The 23417-nt window shown below is 43.2% G+C and overlaps 4 protein-coding genes across 4 annotated transcripts in view; 1 reads left to right on the forward strand and 3 right to left on the reverse strand.

Annotated features, from left to right (window-relative positions):
* xpo7 (exportin 7) overlaps positions 1-5069 on the reverse strand; it is a gene marked incomplete at its 5' end in the record, with an annotated part of 68258 nt that extends 63189 nt beyond the window's left edge. The window contains one exon of the mRNA XM_083792993.1: positions 5037-5069. Coding sequence (XP_083649119.1) covers positions 5037-5069 — 33 coding nt within the window. The remainder of the gene's footprint in view (positions 1-5036) is intronic.
* Positions 5070-9941: 4872 nt separating this feature from the next.
* LOC310878622 (GPI transamidase component PIG-T-like) lies at positions 9942-11648 on the reverse strand (the record flags this gene model as incomplete). The annotated part of the gene is made up of 1 exon (XM_083792974.1): positions 9942-11648. One exon carries the CDS (start codon positions 11646-11648, stop codon positions 9942-9944), a length of 1707 nt encoding a protein of 568 aa, XP_083649100.1.
* A 1541-nt stretch (positions 11649-13189) lies between these two features.
* marchf5l (membrane-associated ring finger (C3HC4) 5, like) lies at positions 13190-21376 on the reverse strand. Its single transcript, XM_083793610.1, has 7 exons — positions 21284-21376; positions 20547-20615; positions 19430-19629; positions 18146-18276; positions 17455-17629; positions 15978-16138; positions 13190-14307 (listed from the first exon to the last, which is right to left on the reverse strand). Exons 2-7 carry the CDS (start codon positions 20576-20578, stop codon positions 14140-14142), a joined length of 867 nt encoding a protein of 288 aa, XP_083649736.1. The 5' UTR covers positions 20579-20615; positions 21284-21376; the 3' UTR covers positions 13190-14139.
* A 482-nt stretch (positions 21377-21858) lies between these two features.
* actr1b (actin related protein 1B) overlaps positions 21859-23417 on the forward strand; it is a 29504-nt gene continuing 27945 nt past the window's right edge. The window contains exon 1 of the mRNA XM_083794215.1: positions 21859-22077. Within this exon, the coding sequence (XP_083650341.1) occupies positions 22030-22077 (48 nt within the window). The 5' untranslated portion in view covers positions 21859-22029. The remainder of the gene's footprint in view (positions 22078-23417) is intronic.

Raw genomic sequence — 23417 nt, forward strand, 5'->3', positions numbered from 1 at the left:
ATCGGGTGCACTGCACGGAGGGCGACTCTGGAGCAGATGTGTACCTGTTACACTACGAGACATCGGAGCTGACAAACAGAACGCTATGTTGTTGTTGTTGTAGCAGGAATCAAGACTATTTCACAAAAAACATCATGGGAAAATAATGCAATATTTCTGGCGAGCACACCTAATGTGCTCCTCTCCTGACACCACACTCACCATTGCTTTTTAGACACACAGTCACACACAAATATTCCAAAAGAAGTTTAGTACAAGGCACAGGGTCGCATTGCCCGTTCGGATGCTGGTAGATGTTAGGAATGGTGGGACAACAGCGCATGTAGATAAATGTTTGATAGTACACTTAAAGGAGAATTCCATGCTAGAATGCTTTCTTATCTTTCTTACCTTTCTTTGTAGTTGTTACGTCCCCACCAAAGAGGTCCAGGTGTTTTTTTGTGCAAAAACTCCTTATTGGCTATATTTCCCCTACCATAAGCCCTCAATAAATTGCATTGCATTGAATGGGAATTGAATGGGGCTATGGGGTGTTATGCTAGTTCGCTTATTTCCATATCCAGAGAGGATATATACAAAGAAATTATAATGTTGAGCGATGGAAATAAGCTAATTAGCGCAACACCCCATAGCCCCATTCAATTCAATGCAATTCATTTAGGGCTTATGGTAGGGAAAATAGCCAATAAGGAGCTTTTGCACAAAATAACACCTGGACCTCTTTGGTGGGGACGTAACGACTACAAAGAAAGGTAAGAAAGCCTTTTAGTATGGAATTCTCCTTTAAGACTCAACGTCTGCTTGAATCCATGTATTCCCCTGCAATGAATTATTTGATCACCAGTTTACTGGCGATATGCTGGGAAAGGAAATCATAGATATTTCCCCATTTTCTGACATTTACATACATTATATATGTTGCAGGAAACATTCGAATTGCAAGCCTCACAGAATGAATTTTCAACTGTGTGAATGTTTCACAGAATGAGAAGGAATGTCTGTTCAATAGCATATCCTATTTGTAAACAAGATGATAGTACAACTTTTGTCTATGTGTATTTGTGTAAAACTTAAAGCAACCTAATACAGTATGTTTTAGTTCATTCGCCAACTGTGCAGAAGGTGTATGTCAAATTGTTTGTCTATTATTAAACCATTCTGTAAGGGAACCCGTTTGTGTTTTAACTAAGCATTATGTTACAGTTTAGCTATTGAAAAATAGCAGATCTACAAGCTCATAGCGCGGCACCGAGTGGCGTGCTACGAGCTTGTAGGTCTGCTATTTTAGAAAAATCGTGATGTCAGGCCTAAATGGGTTAAAGCACAGGGGGAACTGTTGCGCCTTCCTTTGTTCCAGGTGAACTGCAGGTGGTCTCAACACTTCAAAAACATAGAACACTGAAAAGACTCGCTCACTGGATAAAAAATAATACATAATATAATAAATAATATAAGGAGTTTTCCTTAATTTTTGTATGCAGTGAGCGAGTCTTTTTTTTGGCCAGTGTTTGTCTATGGTATTATAAATATTAATTTAAATTAGCAAACCTCTTGCACCACCTACAGAACGACAGGTGCATCAGAGAAGGACCAAAGGTCGACCAAGGTAGAAGGAAAGAGTCGACTCCTGACCTGCACACTGTCTTGCAACATTTAACCCATTTTGACCTGAGATCAGATTAAAAAAATGTCTTCTACGTCCTGACAGTTTTCTGAAAAAGCTATGTTTCTATGTCAGTGGTTCTTCGATTTTTCTGAAATAGCAGACCTACAAGCTCGTAGCGCGCCACTCGGTGGCGCGCTACGAGCTTGTAGGTCTGCTATTTTTCAATAGCTAAAGCATAACTTCAAAAGGCTAACCTATGAGGAACAAATGAAGTATCAAGCATAAATCTCATAAATGGCAACAATATAAATTACATACAGGTGTAGATGATCAGGAGAAACTGCCATCAATCAATTTGCTATCGCTATACTGACACACTGTGTATACCTACCATCCCCTTAGCTGTGGTGGTTGTGGTCGGCTGTTAAGATTAACAAGGCCAGCAGGCAGTGCCACAAAATTACTTCAGACAACATCTTTGTTCCATTTTTTAGACCGATGATCGCAGCGATTCGCAGGGAACCTCTCGTAAGATGTTATTAAAGTGCATTATTATGAATAAGAGTGAAGACTTAAGACCTCATAATCTGTGACTAAAATATACGGGCGACATTCGCAAACAAAAATCAGCCCAGCTCTGCTGCAACAAGACATAATAGGTCCAAGAATAGCCCATGATGAAGTGACTGTAAGTAATGTCAACTTCCTATGTGTTTATGTTCTGGTCGGCCACCTAATATGAATTTAGTAGAATATCGTGACATGTCATGTGCCCATCATGCCAGCCAGTAATAACAGTCCCTCAGCAGACGTGAATGAAAGTCGCAGTGGATTTAGAGAGGATAATAATAACCCTTTAAATCCAATGATCATCTAGTCTGCTTATTGGCATGTTGTTATTGTCATCAAGTCAACCAACCAGGCACAGGCCTTTCCAGCCGCAATATGCAACACTAGCATTTTTATAATGAGATCAATCTAGAGTTGCAATTCCCATTGATCCATTCCAAAATGCATTCACGATCTGCGTGTATTAAACCATGTCAAACTCACCAACATTGCAGCTGTAGGGAAAACTTGGATTAAACCTCTTTCAAACTGCAAAGCGTTTGTTGCACAAAAATCCACCGTAGACATTTTATGAGCTACTTTCCGTCGAGAAATTCTGTGCCGTGATATTTTGTCTAAGTGTTGGAAGTTTGGAAGCACTCATTTTTATTAACGGGTCGTCATGCTGCTGCCTCCTCCGTTATGTGAAGATTCGAAACGGGTGGTACGCAGGGCCGTTCAGTGACTTCGACAAGCGCTTCCAAACCCCAACACTTGGAAAAAGAATAACCTGCACAGAATTTCTTGACAGAAAGTAGCTGAAAACATGTCTACGGTGGATTCTTATGAAACAAACGCTTTGCCGTTTGAAAGAGCTTTCCCCTACAGCTGCAATGTTGGTGAGTTTAATGTTGTTTAATACAAGCAGATCGGAAATGTAATTTGGATCAATGGGATGTCAATGGAGGAGGGTATTGCAACTCTAGATTCACCCCATTATTTATCTAAATCTAGTGTTGCAAATTGCACCTAAGGCATTTCCACATCATATTCATAACAAATACCATTACATACATGAAAGACAGTGTCCCCTAAACCATTCATTCATTGCATGAGTATCATGTTCGAATGAAGGGAAGGGACATCCACAATGAAAACAAGCCCTCTGGCTTTTGGTTTGGTGTGTTTTAACCTTTTAACTAACAGATACCGTATATGTAGGCTATAAATAGGTATATTGAATGCATTGTTGTAATTTTTTTTTTTTTAAAGCATCAATGTAATTACAAATGCCCTTTGTTTATCTCGTGGCTTGTCATCAAAAAGCCACCGGCTCACATTACAATAGCAACTTTACACCAAAACGTGTCCAGGAAAAGGAGCAGAGAAAGAAAAACCTGGAAGCACTGAAGCACATTATGATACTACTACACTATACTACAACAGTACTACAGGCTCCCATGTTGCCACCAGCAACCATGGAGACACACACACACACAGAGAAAGAGAGACCATGTGAAGTGAACATGAGCACAAGCCACACACACACACAACACAACCGTCTTAATATTCAATCTTAATCACTTAAATGTTAAATGAACAGCCACTCGAAACCTAAACCAACACCACCACCGGCACCACCACCGCAGCACAGACTTCTCCTTTCTTTCTTTATATAAACCAGGAGGAGGAGGTGGTGGTTGTGTTGTTGCGCGGGAGAACAACTTTCCGTCACAACGAACGAACGAACGTCGTTGGTTCAGCGACGCGAAGCCATGGCATGGCATGCGGCTAACGTTCATAGCGCGTGGTGGTAGTTATAGTTTAAGTGGACGTTATGCTGAAAATAGCAGATCTACAAGCCCACAACGGCTTGTGGGCTTGTAGATCTGCTATTTTCTATTTTTTTCTGAGGGCATTTATTTGGGGACTGGACGTCTCGTGCCATCACGGCGGCTGCTGCTTTTGGGCTAGCAGGCAGCAGCAACTGGTAGAGAGCCAAACTTCCCTCTCAGTCAGTGGCACAATGAATGCGCATAAACAACAAAACTACGAACCCCCATCCATCCCTCCCAACCTTTTACAACAAAAAAACATCTTATACTTTCGTATATTTAAACTGTTTCGTTATAAAACTGCGTAAAAACGGCGCAAAACAACCCCACACCACATCATCCATCCTATTCCTCCCTCCCTCCATCGCCTGCAACAACCCCCAGCCAGCCAGCCAGCCCAGCATAGCGGCGGCGGGGCGATGTGACTGACATGTTTTCTCCTCACACACACACACACATCCTTAACCAACCGAACCACCAACCAAGGCCAGCCCATTTATTTTTTCATTGTTTACTTACGATAACTATTCGGACATATTTATTATATTATTATGGCCATTGTTGTGTCTCCCACCACCACCCCTCCTGCCCTGGTGGTGGTGGTGGTGGTGGTTCCGGGAGGAGAGAGAGATATTATTCACACATAATAATAATAATAAAACATTTTGCGGGCGGCGTCGGTCGGTCGCACAGCCGGGGCGAATATAAGGTGTCCGGGCGGCGCTTCATTTTACGGTTAAACTTAAAAACACTAGGTAGCACACAATGTTAACGCAATAAGCTCTCTCTCCCTCTCTCTCCATGCACGATGACAGGCCACAAGTCAACACACACAGCACCCCGCATCCTCCTTCCATTATTATTATTATTTACCAACCCAACAGCACCGGGGCCGAACGGCCGCCCGTGCACACGCGGCGCGGGGAGGAACGGCCTCGGGCTGTGTACTAATCAGCAACGCGTTCTAAAATCCGCGCGCCGGGGCACATTTGTGCCGCTTATCGATCATTGTGTGTTCATTTACAAAAACATAAACCTCTGGTTACCTGCACATGATCCGCCATTTTGCTCCATTGCATGGACCTATCACTCCCCCTCTAATATGAGTGCAGCGGGGTGGGAACAGCGCCCCCTGTGGTTGGTTGTTGTTGGGTTGCCTTTATTCTTGGAGAGACTGGTCTGTCATTTTTCTTTGCACAAATTAATTAGGGACAATTAAAAAAAAACACACACAAATGCTGATGAACGTCCTCGCCACAACTGCGCCGACTTCAAACAAGAAGGAGTGCTTTTTCACCCTCCTCAAAATACGTTTAAAAACACAACAAAAAGGTCGTTTCTAAATAAATAATAGTCACTGTAGCTCGGTTTGTTAGTGGTAGCCGGGCCGTCTGCAAATGAACTGTCTGTCAGTATAAGGGTGATTCTTTTGTATATTAAATATATGTTATCCTGTTGTGTTGAATTAAAATCTCCTGAGCTGTCCTCAATGATGAACTTACATATCAAACGGAACAATGGAGGACACAATAAACTATTGTCACTGACACTGAGCTTTGAGAAAAGTAATGAGAATGCAAAGCAACCAGAGGAAGCTCCGTCATGTTGGCGCACGTTGGGCGTCAGAAATGGCGGAAATTGATAGATTTTCCTTCAAATTTAAAGCATAAGTACTAAAATAACTAAGACATCGGTGATACAATTTCACACGAAGACTGCTTATACAAAAAACAAAGTTGTAGCATAGGCCATGATAATTAATTAATTTGAGTGTGTTTTGTGTGATTTAAATGTATAATTTTGGTCTCACTATTTAAATGTTCATTTAGGCTTTAGGAGGGTGCCATAGGCATACTATTACTTCTACTTAGTATGTGCCGATGAGACATCTTGGCCATTATCGATATCCGATATAATTAATTGCTGTTAAGGCCGATAATCGATATGATCTCATTCTGTTATTTTTTTTTAATAATAATATTGTCCATTCTGAAAAATACATAAAACAGGGTATCTGCACTGCAGGCTTCGGCAAGTCAGATTTAACTGTTATAGGCTTATATTTATAATACCTTATATTTAATATTGTGATCTTGTAGATCTGTTCAAGCTGTTACTTTGGGCTAGTTTATCTTAAAAGACAATTTGACATAATACATGAATACAATATAAAGTGCATCACCACAGGCTAACACAGAAATAATGATGGGCTATGGACTGGGTGCATGGTAGTAGGGGTTATTTAAAAATGTTCTATGGATCCATGACTATGCAGATGGCATACAATACAAACAATTTCTTGTAACTCTTCTTGTTCTGGCTGCCCCCCTTATGCAGATTTCCAAATATCGTAAAACACACTTGATATCCAGCCTCCAGTTTCTGAAGGTCAGAGAGGGGCCATGGAGTCAAATGTCAGATAGCCAGGTATAGGTGTAACAGCTGTCATGTGGACTAAACATTATCATCTTGTTCTTGTTCTTGTTCTTCCTGTTGTTTTTAGGATTGATTTTAAAATTCTTTTACTTGTCTATAAAGCTCTCAATGGTCTCGCACCTTCCTACCTTCCTACCTACCGACTGCCTGCCTAAATATGTCCCAAACCGGTCTTCCACTGCTGGCCTGCTCGCTTTGCCTAAAAAAATGGCAACTAAAAAATACGGGGAAGCAGCTTTTTGCTTCTACGGGCCGTCGGCATGGAACAAGCTCCCACTGTACCTTCGTCAGGCAGCCTCTGTAGACATTTTTAAAGCTCAGCTCAAGACCCACTTCTACAACATTGCTTTTAAGTGATCTTTATTATTATTATTATTTTTTATTCTGCTTGTTTTTAATGTCGTTGCCTTATTTTATCTGTTCTTATCTTTGTAACATTGTCCTATTGTTTTAACTGCTTGCCTGTTTTAATGCTGTTTTGTTTTGTTTTGCTTTTATTATCTTTTCTGCTCTGTAAAGCACTTTGAGCTGCATTTATGTATGAAAGGTGCTATATAAATATAAATAAAGTATATTATTATTATTATTGTTCTTGTCAGCATCCTCAAATCACCAACCAGCTACTTCTAAATCTGACCTGACCCACACGGCAATGGTGTGTGGCAACTTGGGGTCCATGGGGTCCCCAGTTGATTGCTAGTTTAGAACAAAATAATGAACCCATATGGACCGGTCAAAAGAACCAAATGGACCCTGTGTAAGGTGTAGGCCTACAGGTGTGCACACAGTTGGTTGTACTTACAGCCACAGGTGCACTAAACATGGAACCAAAATGCACACATGTGTACAATTGTGTACAGTACACAATATTAAATTATGCACCATGCACCATGCATTTACAGTACCATAGTTATAGGCTATACTCTATAGTATACACTCTCAGAGTTAAATTAACACTGGCTGTAGGCCATTGAATTTCTTGACATTGTGAGCTGGAAATTGCACAAATTTCATTCATATCTGATTCTGATTAAACTGATTAAACTGATTCTACAATTTAGGCATTTAGCAGACGCTCTTAATCCAGAGCGATTTACAATAATCAAGAACAAAAGCATGGGAATACAATACATCACAAAAGCATTTATCATAAAACATGCGTAAGCGATTCTGATCGCGTGCCGTGCATGCGAGCGTGCGTTTGTATTTCAGGAACATAGGTCTTATTTTGAAGACAAAGACTGGAAGTCACATTGGTCTTCATGTCTCACTTGACGCTGGTGGGGTGGTGCAGTTGCAAAAAGCGCTCATTGAAGAAACGCCCCCCCCCCCCCCCTCCCTCCCTCCCCCAACAGCTACGGAAGCCTAAGAGGAACTTTGCTCGTTGAGTTTATTTTCATTTACATTTTTGTTATTATTATTATTATTATTATTATTACACTTATTATTATTATTACTACCCTTATTATTATTATTATTATTATTATTATTATGTATGTTTTATTATTATTAATATTATTATTTTACAAATATATTACAAACAATTCAGGTAGAGAAGCACAGCTTATATAGAATTTTCATGTCTTTACTTAATACTGACTTATGTATTGTTCCTTTGTTTGTATAGCACAAAATAAATGGCACAAAGTTCTTTAGCAAAGCAATGTCATCAAGGAAATCATGACCGAGTTATGGCATCAAAAGCATAATACAATATTGATGACAAAAGTAAACAAACAAACAAAAACATTCAATACTAACGGTTTAGCCTATTGTTCTAAAAATCACACCCCATGTGAAGTGAGCGGTGCATGCCTTTGATGAGTTGATCTGCTGTCCGATGATGTAGTGCAGTGGTTTTCGACCCTTTTCATGTCAAGGCCCACTATTTTTTCAGCATTTGAGCCACAGACCACCATTTGATGACATTTAGACTTGCTGACAAAAAAACGAAAAGAATTTTGTTATAGTTGGATAGGATTTTGTCCACAATTCTTGAATGAATGAATGAATAGTTTATTTCGATCTTTTCCTTTTTCAGAGAGACATTACAAATTAAACAGTTATTTTAATCTGACCGGGCACCCATTTTGGTGTTAGCATCGTGTTGTGCTTTAGCTATTGAAAAATAGCAGATCTACAAGCTCATATCGCGCCACCGAGTGGCGCGATACGAGCTTGTAGGTCTGCTATTTTTGAATAAAATCGAAAAAGACTGACATTTTTATAATCTGATCTCAGGTCAGAATGGGTTCATCAGACCAGTGTGTGTCCGGTGGAAACCTCGTATGAATCTGATCTCAGGTCAGAATGGGTTAAGGTGATCGAAAAGTGTCAAGGAAATGTGGGATACCTGAGTTGTATATTTAAGGACATCATAAACCAAGCCATGAGAAGCTGTTTTCTGTTCCCACTGACATTTGACCTGTGACTTGTGTGACTGACATGTGTTAGGACCCACCTTCTCCCTGAGGGGGGGGGGGGGGGGTAGGAAATGTATATAAGCTGAAGTCTGACTGAGATGGGGTGGGGTCAGTACGGTGTTCCATTGTAACGCTTCACTACTGTCCCCGTATTCGAATACATTCTATTCCAATACCCTGAAGCTCTGAATTGTGTCTGTCTCATTATTGTGTTTAACTGTGTTATAAGTGCGCACCGACAGATTGCATTAACAAAAGGCATAGGTGGAAGCTTTATAGCTTATTGGTGCCTATCCTTATCACAATATATTCCAAAATACTAATGTGATTCCATTCTGTAATTATATAGACTTCTTTTAAATTAAGAAATGCAGATGTTTAACAATGACTTAACTCTTGAGAGCGGGTCCATTTGGTTTCATTTTACATTCTCAAAAGTTAAAGAACTAATAAGGGTCCATTTGGTTCAAACTCTCCATCATTTAACTGGGGACCACCTGGAACCCCTCAAGGACCACTGGAGGTCCCCGGACCACTGGTTGAAAACCACTGATGTAGTGGGATAGTGGCCCACATGATTTATTTTGATTTGATTTGAAAGGTAGGCCTAATTGGAGGCATTTTTTTTCCTGTTGTTGCTGTTTGATGTTATCTACAGGTATATGCTGTCTGAAGGAAGCCAAGCTGAAATAAGTTTTACCCTTATGTATACCTGCACACAAGGGCCGGGCTCCATCTTGCACCACCCTTATCCCTTATCCCTAAAACTTATTTGGCATTTTTTACTATTATGAAAATAATTTAAAAATAGTTCAACTAGCCGATCTATACATCTACATGTTGTGAGCTTGTAGATCAGCTATTTGCCCTCACTATTTTAAAAGGTTTTTAAAAATAGTAAAAATGGCAAATAAGTTTAGGGATAAGGGTTAAGGGCTGGTGCAAGATATAGCCCAAGATGTAACAATAAAGTACAACCTTGAACCTTGAATAAAAATGCATAGACATACAAACACACAAAGCCACACGGTTGGAACATCCCACCCATTACTTCCTTGAACGTCACATTATACCAGTGCATTATGGCTGATCTCAGGTCCGTTTCAGGTTGGTGGCACGCCCCATCCTCATCCCTTGGATGAAATTGACCAGCATGTGGACTAGGTTGTATATTTGTTTGGCCAGACCTGGACGGGACTCTCCTACATCATGGAACGTGCGAGTGAGCAGATCATAAAGTGAGAGGTAGCCCAAGGCGAGCACGATGCACGTGAAGCAGATGACATTGAAAGGCATGGTCAGGTCCGGATAGGGAAGGCTGACCGACAGAGGCTCAGTGTAGACTCGCATGAAGTAGCCGGACTCTCCTTCCTTCATACGGGGGAAGACGCTGCTGAAGAGCGGGCGGTCCTCCTGAGTGCCGTTTGCATCCACGGCAACATCGCTGGGCACCAGAGCGCTGATGACGGAGGACCCCACGCAGAACGCCTGGTCGTATTCAGTGCGCTTCAGCAGAGGCCTTTCAAACCCCACGGTGACCTCGGTGACAGACTTGGGAGGCAGCTGTATCAACATCTCCAGGAGGTGTGGTCTCAGACGGTCCTTAGATGGCTGGTAATGGATGTAGCTGGGCGTGACGGCGTTCCCCTCGCTGGTGACAGACAGCGTATGGATGTAGAGGCGGAGGTACCAGGGCACCGTGTCTAGCAGCAGCACGGGGAAGGCCCTGTCAGGGTGGTGGTTGTACATCCGGGTGTGGATCTCTCCCGCCTGCAGCCCAGAGCCGGCCACGTGACGTTCACCATGGAGGAAGGGCCGCGGCATGTCACCGCCGGTGGACTTCCAGCGCAGCAGCGCGTGGAGTGAGCGCAGGGAGCCAGAGGTGGACGCCTGGGTCAGGTCGTAGACAGAGTAGGTCCTCCTGTCGCCCAGCACTACAGCCTGGCTGAGCAAAGGAGCGGCCGGGGTCAGCTCAAACCGCTGGTGGTCAGTGATGTCGATGTAGACTTTACTGGAGGAGGCCAGTGGGCAGGCGTCTGTCAGGTTGCGAGAGAACATCTTGACCAGAGACCATTCTCGCTCGCCCTGTCCCGAGGTGTGCAGATCAAACACCACGTCCAGCGTCTGCCGGAGCTCCCAGGATGCCGTTGTGCATGGCCGGTCCTGACACACAGGCCTGACGTGCACCGCCTGGGAGTAGAAGCTACTGTGGAAGAGCTTCTCTGCCTTCAACAGGCCAGCGAGACCAGCGCTGGAGCCACATGGCAGGAGTTTCTTCCAAGGGGTCAGATTTTCAGTGCAGACGGTCTCACGTGGCAGGGCGGCGTAGCGAAGGAAGCTGTGGTCTGTGACGTTGCCCACCACCACACCCAGTGGCTTGAAGGAGGCGCTGGGCTGAATGGTGTTCGTCGAGTCAATTAAGCTGAGAGAGGCACAGAAGATCCCAGAGAGGGCATTGGTCAGCTCCTTCCATGCACCGTCCACGTCGCTGACCGTGTCCTGGAACCAGACCCAGACTTCGGCCCCAGGAGGTGAGGGCAGGAAGGGATGCCCCCACTGCATGGTCCTCCAGTAGCCCTGGGTGAAGGAGACGTGGAGCTCTCTGACAGAGAACTTGGAGATCACCTGGCCCAGCGACCTGGGGAACAGACGGTAGTGGCTGACTTTGTTTCCTCCTCCCGTGAAGTCCGTGTCCCATAGCGTGCGGAACTGGAAGCTAGCATAAATATCCCCCGAATGAAGCGGTCTGATAACTAATTCTTCCTGAAATTCATCTTTGGCTGGTGGTGGGGATGGCATGTGGGAAACTTTAGGTGGTTCAGAAGTGGCCTTGTCGCTCGGAGCATCGTCGGTTATAGTCGGTTCCTCATCCTTGCTTGCAGTAGTCTGCTGCCTTGTTTCAGTGGCTATTGCAAGCTCTCTTTGTAAAATATTCTCCACAAAGATGCCAGACTCTGTAACGGGGTTGGTTTTTTGAATATTTGCGACAATAAGCAAAGATAAATGACAAATAGTGAACAGTAGAGCCAGGTAACGGCACCTGTACACGGCCATTTCCACAAATATCAGCCAGTCAGTCAATGTTGACTTGAGCTGATTTGAGCGATTTTCTTAGATGTGAAAGTGTTCACCTTTACATAAAGCACTCAAACAGGTCACTACAATCCCAGCACCGTGTTGACACAGGCTTTACGGTAGTTGTCCAGACAGGTAGAACACAAGAACTGTGATTGGCCACGGTTTGGACAGACACACGGATGGACACACAAAACGCTATTCCAGACACCTCTCCCTTTATCGGTCTATACATCGTAAAGATATAGAATAAAGGGCGGAATCTCTGCCTGTCTGTACGTCATTACGTGAGTGTAAATCACACGAACTCACAGACATGCATCTGTGTGGCCATTTGCCTGTGGCTGACATGATATGGCTGACGTGAAATGACATAATATGGCTGACATAAATATGCTCAAATATGGAAATGACTAAGGTCATAGTACTGATGTCATACTCTACACACCTTTATTAGGCCCCAGCACACATTGTTGCACCTATAGACTATAAAGTACACTATATTATTCATATAACACAGGTGCATCCGAGTCTGACGTGGCTCTGGACAGGAACTTGAAAATAAATATTTGGAAGTCCCGTCTTCATTTTCAGCTACAATGCTTAAAGATAGTACTTCAGCATAGTTTTAAGGTAGCACAGAAAATGATATCATTGTACTTAAGCATAGTTTTTAGTGAGTATTTTGTCTCCCGATACCTTTTACTTATATGCTTTGAACATTCACCATGTAACTAACTAATATATTATATCTAGAGGTGCTATGGAAATGTACCCCAATTTGACCAGAAGCCCTTCTGAATACAAGTAATTGCAACTACAGTACAATAATTTAGAAACATCAACCATTAAAAAGTCCCGTAATAACCATTTCACTTTTAACCCATTCTGACCTGAGATCAGATTCATACGAGGTTTCCACTGGACACACACTGGGTCTGATTAACCCATTCTGACCTGAGATCAGATTCTAAAAAAATGTCAGTCGTTCTTCGATTTTTTTCAAAAATAGCAGACCTACAAGCTCGTGAGCTCATGAGCTTGTAGATCTGCTATTTTTCAATAGCTAAAGCACGACATGATGCTAACACCAAAATGGGTGCCCAGTCAGAATAGGTTAAAGAATGATCTGTCAATGACACATAAGAAACCAGAGAATCAGTCACATGCACAATCACACGCATTCATTCCTAAAAGACAAATTAAATGTGATGGCTTCACATCCACTGCTCTCGTGAAGAATAACAGGAGATTGCACATTACAATCAGTTTGACAAGCTTTATTCCATTCAATCATTCATTCATTGACATGAAATCAAATCAAATCTATACATACTGTAAACGCCTGTGGTCTCCGAGGCTGTACATAGTGTAATAACCACATCAGATGTGGTTATTACAGATGGATGTTGTGTGTGATGTACCTCTTGCTAAATGCTTTAGAGAGTCATGTTTTACAAACAACAATGGAATTAGGAGCACATCTACATGACTGATGTGTGAATTAAAAAAATAAATGACACCAAATGTCACTGCAATAAAACACTGAAATGTTCAGAAGTTGAAATGTTCAGCTTTTGCCTGAGTTCAATTCGAAAAAAGTGAAAATGTAGAATTTTCTAAAACAATATATAACAAAATCGTCCGTTTAGTATAGCTACAATTAAGGGCCGATTCATACTCCTATTTTAGAGCCGAATAAAAGTCGGTTCGGCGCTGTAGAGCCTACAATTTGACGTCATTTGAGGTTCGGGGGGGGGGGGGGGGGGGGTATTGTCCTAAAGTCTTCTTTTCTTCTTTTCTACTGAAAATGTCTGACGAGCCGAAATCATTTCGGCACTACAGCGCCGAAACAGCGGTAAAATAGGAGTATGAATCGGCCCTAAGCTGAGGTACCAAAAACTAATAATTGTACTGTGTTCTATATCTTGAATGTAAACAGGGGTGGTCTCCCTGTGCAACTATTGAATTCTCTATTTTCAATAGCTATTCAAATACAATTCCAAGATTTCCTTTGCACACTTCAGTTTGATATAGTCATGCCCCACACTTAAGTTTCTTGCTTGATCACTTAAAACCACTTAAGCCCTATTTCCAAAAATAGTAATATTTTCTTTTAGCTATTTCTGAAAATGTATTAAAATATATATATATATATATATATTTTTTAATTTATGAAAAAAAAGAAAGAAAAAAACAAAAGCTAAAGTATGAATTATTCATTTCCACTGTCCTCGGTGTCGTCCTCCTGGCCCTCCTCGCCCTGCCTGTGGCCGTCCTTCTCGGGGTAGTCCAGTATGACCCGGTTGGCCTGAATGAAATACTGCTGCTGTTTGAAATAGACCTTCAGAACTCCCTTCAACACCACGAAGGCGATGCCGCCCTGGAGGAGGAGACCAAGAGGGGAGAGAAGGAGACCAAGAGGAGAGAGAAGGAGACGAAGAGGAGAGAGAAGGAGACGAAGAGGAGAGAGAAGGAGAAGGAGACGAAGAGGGGAGAGAAGGAGACCAAGAGGGGAGAGAAGGAGCCGAAGAGGAGAGAGAAGGAGACGAAGAGGAGAGAGAAGGAGAAGGAGACGAAGAGGAGAGAGAAGGAGCCGAAGAGGAGAGAGAAGGAGACGAAGAGGAGAGAGAAGGAGACGAAGAGGAGAGAGAAGGAGAAGGAGACGAAGAGGGGAGAGAAGGAGAAGGAGACCAAGAGGAGAGAGAAGGAGCCGAAGAGGAGAGAGAAGGAGACGAAGAGGAGAGAGAAGGAGAAGGAGACGAAGAGGGGAGAGAAGGAGAAGGAGAAGGAGACCAAGAGGAGAGAGAAGGAGCCGAAGAGGAGAGAGAAGGAGACGAAGAGGAGAGAGAAGGAGAAGGAGACGAAGAGGAGAGAGAAGGAGAAGGAGACCAAGAGGAGAGAGAAGGAGCCGAAGAGGAGAGAGAAGGAGACGAAGAGGAGAGAGAAGGAGAAGGAGACGAAGAGGGGAGAGAAGGAGACGAAGAGGAGAGAGAAGGAGAAGGAGACGAAGAGGGGAGAGAAGGAGACCAAGAGGGGAGAGAAGGAGACGAAGAGGAGAGAGAAGGAGAAGGAGACGAAGAGGGGAGAGAAGGAGACGAAGAGGAGAGAGAAGGAGAAGGAGACGAAGAGGGGAGAGAAGGAGACCAAGAGGGGAGAGAAGGAGACGAAGAGGAGAGAGAAGGAGAAGGAGACGAAGAGGGGAGAGAAGGAGACGAAGAGGAGAGAGAAGGAGAAGGAGACGAAGAGGGGAGAGAAGGAGACCAAGAGGAGAGAGAAGGAGACGAAGAGGAGAGAGAAGGAGACGAAGAGGAGAGAGAAGGAGACGAAGAGAAGAGAGAAGGAGACGAAGAGGAGAGAGAAGGAGAAGGAGACGAAGAGGAGAGAGAAGGAGACGAAGAGGAGAGAGGAGACGAAGAGGAGAGAGAAGGAGACAAAGAGGAGAGAGAAGGAGAAGGAGACGAAGAGGGGAGAGAAGGAGACAAAGAGGGGAAGAGAGCGCTCAATTACACACCGATGAAAAGGATCACAGGGCCGCCGTACACAACATAGCTAAAACCCATTCTGACCTGAGATCAGATTTCTAAAAATGTCTTCTACATCCTGACAGTTTTCTGAACAAGCTATGTTTCTATGTCAGTGGTTCTTCGATTTTTCAAAAATAGCAGACCTACAAGCTCATAGCGCGCCACTCTGTGGCGCGCTATGAGCTTGTAGATCTGCTATTTTTCAATAGCTAAAGCATTACATAATGCTAACACCAGAAGGGGTTCCCGCCCCAAAATGGGTTTTAAGCATAATTAATATTAACCCATTTCGATCGGAGACCAGATTCTACAAATGTCTCCTATAAATCCTGACAGTTTTCTGAAAAACCCTATGTTTCTATGTAATATTCTCTGGGTTTTGGGTCTGAGAAGCTAAGAAATCTCATCAAATGGTGGTCCGTGGCTCAAATGGCCAATAAATAACGGGCCTTGATATGAAAATGGTTGAAAACCACTGTACTAACAGTGCAGTACAGTACAGTAGTACAGTGTACTGTACACCCACCAGGACAGTGCGCTGTAGGTTGGAGGTTACTCGCCGAAACAGCAGCCGTCCCACCAGGCTGGCGATGGAGGGGAAGATGAGGGCGCCGCACAGGGTGCGGGACACAGACAGGTGGTCTCCCGCGTTGGCGCCCTCCGCAGGCTGGCGTGGTAAGTGGCGTCCTGTGTTCCAGGAAATGAAAAGTTTAAATTAATTATGTTTTAGTGAGTCTCGAGGATCCAAGCAGTGTCCAAGTAGAACACTTGGACAATTCACCCGTTGTCAGCCTTCTGATCGGTCCCTGACTGACAGGCTCTTTTTTTTTTTTTTTTTTTTTTTTTAAACAAACATGATATGCCCAGTCACCATGCTGCACCTGTGATGTTCCTTTTTACTGACACAAAGTCACAATTGAGTGCACAGAATATCAATACGAAGCAACAGCTGAAAAACATGTTATTTCAATGGTATAGTGCAAGGGTTTTCAACTGATTGTGAACCAGGGACCACCACCCTGACTTATATCAACCTGGGGACCACTATTGTGTTGGGTGGGGATATGGGCTAAGATGAGTGCTTTTGTAATTGTGGGCTACAACTGGTAAAATGTCCTAATAATAATGACTCAACCAGACAATCCGGTGCACTTCCCCCTTCTTGAGATTCTAACTCCCTTTTTCTGTTGAATTTCTTGAACTCCAACTTGTCAGTAAATGACTACATGGATGGACTCATCATAGGTCACCAGGTCATTCAGTTCACGGTTTCTCAACTAGTGGAAAGAACAATTAAAACAAAATACATTACTAAATGCATGGTCAGGGACCACATGCAAAACCTCCACGGACCACCAGTGGTCCACGGACCACCTGTTGTGGACGGAGAGAGTGGACGGAGAGAGAGATAGGATTTTTGTCCAACTGCGAAACGGCAACCAATGGGTGCAAAGACCACGGGCGGGACTTGACAAAGGGTGAATTGATTGGACTGATCATCACGCTCTGGAAATGAACACGAACACTTCAGAGGTCAGCGACGAGCAGAGAGTGTTAGAGAGGCAGGGGCTGAAATCCCATAAAAGGGCACATTTGGACAAAAATAGCAGATCTACAAGCTTTCAATGCGTCGCGCTGCGACGCGTTGAAAGCTTGTAGATCAGCTATTTTCGGTGCGCAACCCAGCACTCTTTATCTAGTGGAGATGCAGGTGTAACGACATGGGATTTCTAAACAAATTTGTTCAAAATGCTGCGTTCCAAGTTCAGGAGACATTCTTCTGCATGCTGCCTTCCAGCATGGCATGGAAAGGTGCATTTCTTTCACCATTAGTAAACGCTGCATTGGTGGTCTGGAAAGGGCAGTTGATTTAATGAATGTTTTAATGAATGTTTTAATGGGTAAAAGGGCAGGAGGCTGAAGCCCCCTTCTTTGATGTCTATGTGTGCACGTCCGTCCCTGTTGGAGATAACGTTGTTTTTCTTCCGTTTCCTCAGTAATACCTGGTGCCAGCGACTGTCTCTTTAAACAGTGTTTGTGCCACAGCCTCAGAACCAGGTCCTCCCAGCGGATCATCCGGCCCAGAACCAGCAGCACCGGGATGGTGGGCAGACCCATCAGCAGGAACAGAGGGTCGGCCCGCTCCATGGCATAGAGGCCTTTCTTATGGCCCACCACCTGGCAAGGACAACAGAACACACTCTGGTCTGAAGGTGCATAGACATACAGTAGCACTATATGCATAGTTTCATTATATAGATATTCCACTGTTAGGTTCTTAGCTTATGTATGATTCATGATGACCATTTCTTATGTATGATGTGTTACTATGTTTTTGTTGCCATTGGATGAAGAGTGTCTGATGATGCTTAAATTGTAAATTATGCATTACCACCGCAAGACGGAATATTTGTAACAAGGTCAATAATACAAAGACACGACTTGGCACAAGCACAACGTTGCATCGTGCAGCGAGAACAAGGCGAAAGGGGCGTTGCCTCTTGGACTGTTTTTTTTTCTCCAGCTACACCAAAGCATCACGTTCTGGGCTTGTAGATCTGTTATTTTTGGCGCATGTGAATGTGTGAACGTGATGAAGAGTGTCACGAAAATAAGAATAAAAAGGAAGGTTTTTGGGCATGCAAGGTTTCTAATGGACAACTAGGATTATGTTTGTAATCATTGCATCATCACCTGCATGACAGTGACAGCTCCATACGTGACCGCTGACCAGTAAATGGTTCCGACCACCACCCCTACGGCAGCAAATGGACTGACCCGTGACAGGGCCCGGTCTGCCTGCTGAAGGAAGTACACCAACGGACCTGAAGAACACAACACAGTCATTAAACACTGATCCATACTGTACATACACAACAACAACCTGACAACAGATTCTACAAATGACTTCTAAATCATGACAGTTTGCTGACATCTTTCCATGTCCGTCAGTGGTTCTCAAACTTTTTCATGTCAAGGACCCCCAGAATTATCTGTATTTGGCCGCAGACCCCCCATTTGGAAATATGTTGTTCCAGAGGCACCCCCCCCCCCCCCCCCTTGCTGTGAAAGAATATATATTCAAAGATTTTTGCCCCACATTTTCACGATGGCTTGCATGACAATGTTGTTTGTTGCCAGACAATATGTTCTATTATGAGCACATTGTGAATTTGTGAGCCCGCCGACCATGTTGTTGTTTTTCCCCTTCTGTTATCAAACTCTACCACTGTCCTGCTCCTCCTCCTATAAAGTCTGAGTCTCATATTTGCTTGTAGATCAGCTATTTTTATTTTTTTTAACCAGGAAAACCGAAAACACACACGCACACGCACACACACACACACACACACACACACACACACACACACACACACACACACACACACACACAGTACACACACACACACACACACACACACACACACGCACGCATATTTATTTCTGCCGTCTTGAAAGATTAGTTGAGAATGAGATAAAATATCTCTTTGTAGAGAGGGAGGCTCCTGGCTCTACACAGGTTCACTAACTTACCCATCTTCGGGAAGACGATGCGGTACTCTACTACTCTGTGCCACACTGTGGGCAGCAGATATAGCCTGGTTAATAAACCAGACCGAATACAGCAGATAGCCCCTCTACAGGTTCACTAACTCACCCATCTTGGGGAAGGTGATGCGGTACTCTGTGCCACACTGAGGGCAGCAGATAGCCCCTTAACCCATTCTGAACGGGCACCCATTTTGGTGTTAGCATCATGTTATGCTTTACCTATTGAAAAATAGCAGATCTACAAGCTCATATCGCGCCACCGAGTGGCGCGATACGAGCTTGTAGGTCTGCTATTTTTTGAAAAATCGAAGAACGACTGACATTTTTTTAATCTGATCTCAGGTCAGAATGGGTTCATCAGACCAGTGTGTGTCCAGTGGAAAACCTCGTATGAATCTGATCTCAGGTCAGAATGGGTTAACTCACCCATCTTGGGGAAGACGATGCGGTACTCGGTGCCACACTGAGGGCAGCAGATCGCCCCTGCGCCTCCTTTCTGCTTCTCGTCCAGCCAGCGCTGCAGACAGTTCTGGTGGATCCATTTGGTGCAGCCTTTACACCTGCAGGGACTGACCCATTCTGCACAGTGGTCTTCTCTCTCCGTGGCGAAACACACCCAGCAGTGTCTGAGAAAAACAACCACCACCTGAACGTCACATCATGGCAAATCTAGGGTCGGGGTGGCGGATCCTTCGGATTTTTTTTCTGAACGATTGCGGTTACTTAACGATTCGCTCTTAACTGTCCGATTCGTTAATGGTTCCCTTTAATGATTCCGAATACCGGAGAACTCGCCGGTTTACCAACTCGCCGCAGCGAAACGTGGAGAGAAACAAGTTTCAATGTCTTCATCGTTATGCTAACATGCTGTCATCAGTGCAGTATGTCAAACCCACAGAGGTTACAGTTCATTTCCAAAGTGATCAAACTATTTCAGTACCAATGATAGTACCAAATACCAAGGATATTTCAGGACATTGTATGCTAATGAATTACATTGTTTCGGTACTTTGGTGTTTAAACTTTAGCATTCCTACTTCATCTATCCATCCTCTCTCTCTCAATTCCATGCAATTTAAATAAAGGTCAAGTAAAACTAAAATGCACTAAACCGGTTGGACGTAGTGCGTGGAAGGAACACGTTATTATTTCCAACCAGTTCCTTTCCCTTCCATCACAACCAGCTCAGGTTGAGCTGGTTGTGGTTTCTACTTCAGCTAGAAAAGGCTCATTCATAGTCTGGATTTTCGGTGGTGAGGTGACCACCGGAGCTGAAATAATGTTGAGCTGTGGTGAGTAAAAACAGAGAGAAGGGCTGGGGCGGTGGTTTGCTCTTCACCGCGGCTCAGTGACGTCATGTTGTAGTTCGGTGGTCACCTCACCACCGAAAATCCAGACTATGAATGAACGCTAAAGATGCTGTGCTTTTATTGTAGCTGCCAGAGTTGTGGACACAGCATAACAACACGTTGAATTACACATATGTTACTGACATGTTAATAATTAATAACAACACAGGTAGAATTAATTGAGGTTCTCTTACTTCTCAGGTGTGTCATCTGCACAGGAAGCCATCGAGGTCAGAACAGGTGGAAAGGCTGAAGCCACCAAACTGAACACAGAGATTAAGACAGATCAACAAACAGGAGGTCAAAGTGTTTAATTTTGTCCATTCGTAATTCCAATATATGGTTTTTTGATTGATTGAAATATTTATTAACTAGTTTGCAGAATTACAGTACATTTCAAGCACAACTCAATACAAAGACTGTTAACTGTGAGTGGACGACCCAATAAAGCATTAGCCTACACTTGTTTACAAGAGGGTCCACCGATTGTTCAATTCATCAAAAACCGTGCTGGTGGTGTGTTGTTGTGAGATTGTGTAGATTGTATTGTATTTTCGCCACGCGACACCGTCGTACGACTTAATATAAATAGGCTGAAGTTGTGGTTTTATAAAATCAGGATTTCACCACAGATTATTGATAATATTAATAATGTCAACAGTACTAACACTAAGGGTATTTAGAAACAAAGAATAACTTTAGGCAGCGATCATAATGACCTCTTACAGGTTTCTAATCTACCTAAATGAAAGTTATTCCTTAAAAACAGACAGGTTTTACTACCATAATGGTCTCCTTCTCCTAATATAGTTTAACCTGACTGACTGTCTGTGATTCACTGAGAGGTTCAGTTCCAACACACATCAGCTGACTGTATACATATTAGGATTATCAGTTACACTTTATTACACTTAATAATAATAACAAGTACCTTTTAGAATAAGTGATAAATCTGTGCTGTCAGTGTAGTTTCCATCGAGCAGCTGAAAACGGCAGTTATTATCTGGTTACTTGTCAACATATTATTGTGAAGTCAACCGATCTGTGCAATTCCGCTTAGTGTTGGCCTTCAAAATAAAACAGAGGGGAAAAAAGAAAATAATAATATTTGGGTTGTTTTTGGTTCGTAACAATAAGGTAACGAAAAGCAAACAAAATAGATCAATAAATTGGAGATAGATAATAATGAAATAATATTGTTTTTTGTTTATTTGTTTTTGTCTGCCTGTCAGTTTGGTAAATCTAAATCCAATCCTACCACTTCTCACTTTACAAAAAAAAAAGCCTCTGGTGTCTACTTGCTGCTAAGTGCTCACATCCGGTCTAAAGCCCGCCTACTGCATCCGCCAAACTCGCCCAGACTCGCCAATGCCGTTTCCGTATCCGCTCTACAAAAACGGATATGCGTCGCTAACTCGGGGGTCAATGATTGGACGGCGGCTCCCGTCAGTCAAAGCGCTGGGTTGGTTGGTCATCAGACATCGCGACAGAAGATGAGGTTGGAGAGAAAGGACCGGCGGTGACGGGGCTACTGTGTGTGTGTGTCTGTGTTTTATTACCCGGAGTAGAGCTTGTTATATTCACATGATATATAATAATAAATAACAATAATAACATAACTTTATACATAATAAGAGCGCCTCTGATCCAACAACACAAAGGAAGGATAAGCTCGTCATGGAGTCCTATGACATCTTAGCCAACCAGCCCGTTGTGATTGATAATGTAAGTCTGAACTGTGTTATGATGATATCATAGAGAGAGAGACATGGATCCACACCCTAAAAAAAGGGCCAAGCGGCGAAAAAATAGCAGATCTACAAGATCACAACGCGTCGCGCCAGCGACGCGTTGTGATCTTGTAGATCTGCTATTTTTTTTTCTTCCCGATATTCACCGTCAAAGTAATACAGGGCTTATTACGCTTTTAATTTAACGAGTGCATAGTGTTTTTTGTGTCAGAAGAAGCTAATGCTACAAATAGCATAATGACAACTACTGTAGCATTGCCGTGTGGCAGGCAGCATTCATTCGAGGTGCTGCTTTAGCGATAGAGCTAATCGTGCTAATAATAACACAGCTAATGCTAGCATCATGTCTTCTAGTCTATTGTGTCAGTGGGAAACGTTTCACTTTAATATCTATCTATGTGGTGCATGTTTAAAACACATATGTTCGTCAGTCACACATCAAGCATTGGTATGCCCACAAAATATGTATTTGGGGCTGTGGAATTGTGTAAAATGTGTCTGTCTGTCTGTCTGTCTGTCTGTCTGTCTGTCCTGTCAGTCTGTCTGACAGTCTCTATATATGTATATTAGTGTATTGTTGACACAGCATCTTGTGTTTTAGGAGAATGGGAGGAAAAAACTGCATCTCTCTGCTGTAAATGTTGTAGTACAATGACTGTTCATTTATATGCACAACCTCACTATAGTATTCAGAAGTGATAAGAAATGGCACAGAATATGCCCAAAATAGTGCACCTATATAGTTGTCCCCAAATAAATAATGTCCCTGCATGCTTGCCTTCCCCTAAAAAAAGATTGTGCCACATTTTTGCCACAAGACTTCCCCCCAAACGGCACAATTATTGTGCCCGGTTTTCTGGTTATTACCTACTGGTACTGTAATACCTGCTGAGATCTAAGGGTGGAGCCTTAGATCCGTCCATCACCCTCACACAGGATAGAATATTGCTGGTCCAATAAACATGGAGCGAACTGATGACTCCTTGCCTCAAGCTGAGTCTCATGACACAGTCACACATATATACACACACACACACACACACACTCACACTCACACTCACACTCACACTCACACACACACACACACACACACACACACACACACACACTTTCACTGTTCGATCAGACTAATAAGCTTACTATGCTTACTTACACTATGGTGCTCATTCATCCTCCTCACCCGTACAAAATTATTGTCCCGTCCGTTGTCCCCCATATTCCGCACACTCCCCGTTGCTGCTAAAGGCATGTAACTTTTCCCTGCCTTTACAATTAACTTAACTTTTATCCCACGATTCTGCAACCCATTTATTT

The sequence above is a fragment of the Protomyctophum parallelum genome (genome assembly GCF_964188405.1).
Source record: "Protomyctophum parallelum genome assembly, chromosome: 21".
Classification (NCBI taxonomy): Eukaryota; Metazoa; Chordata; class Actinopteri; order Myctophiformes; family Myctophidae; genus Protomyctophum; species Protomyctophum parallelum.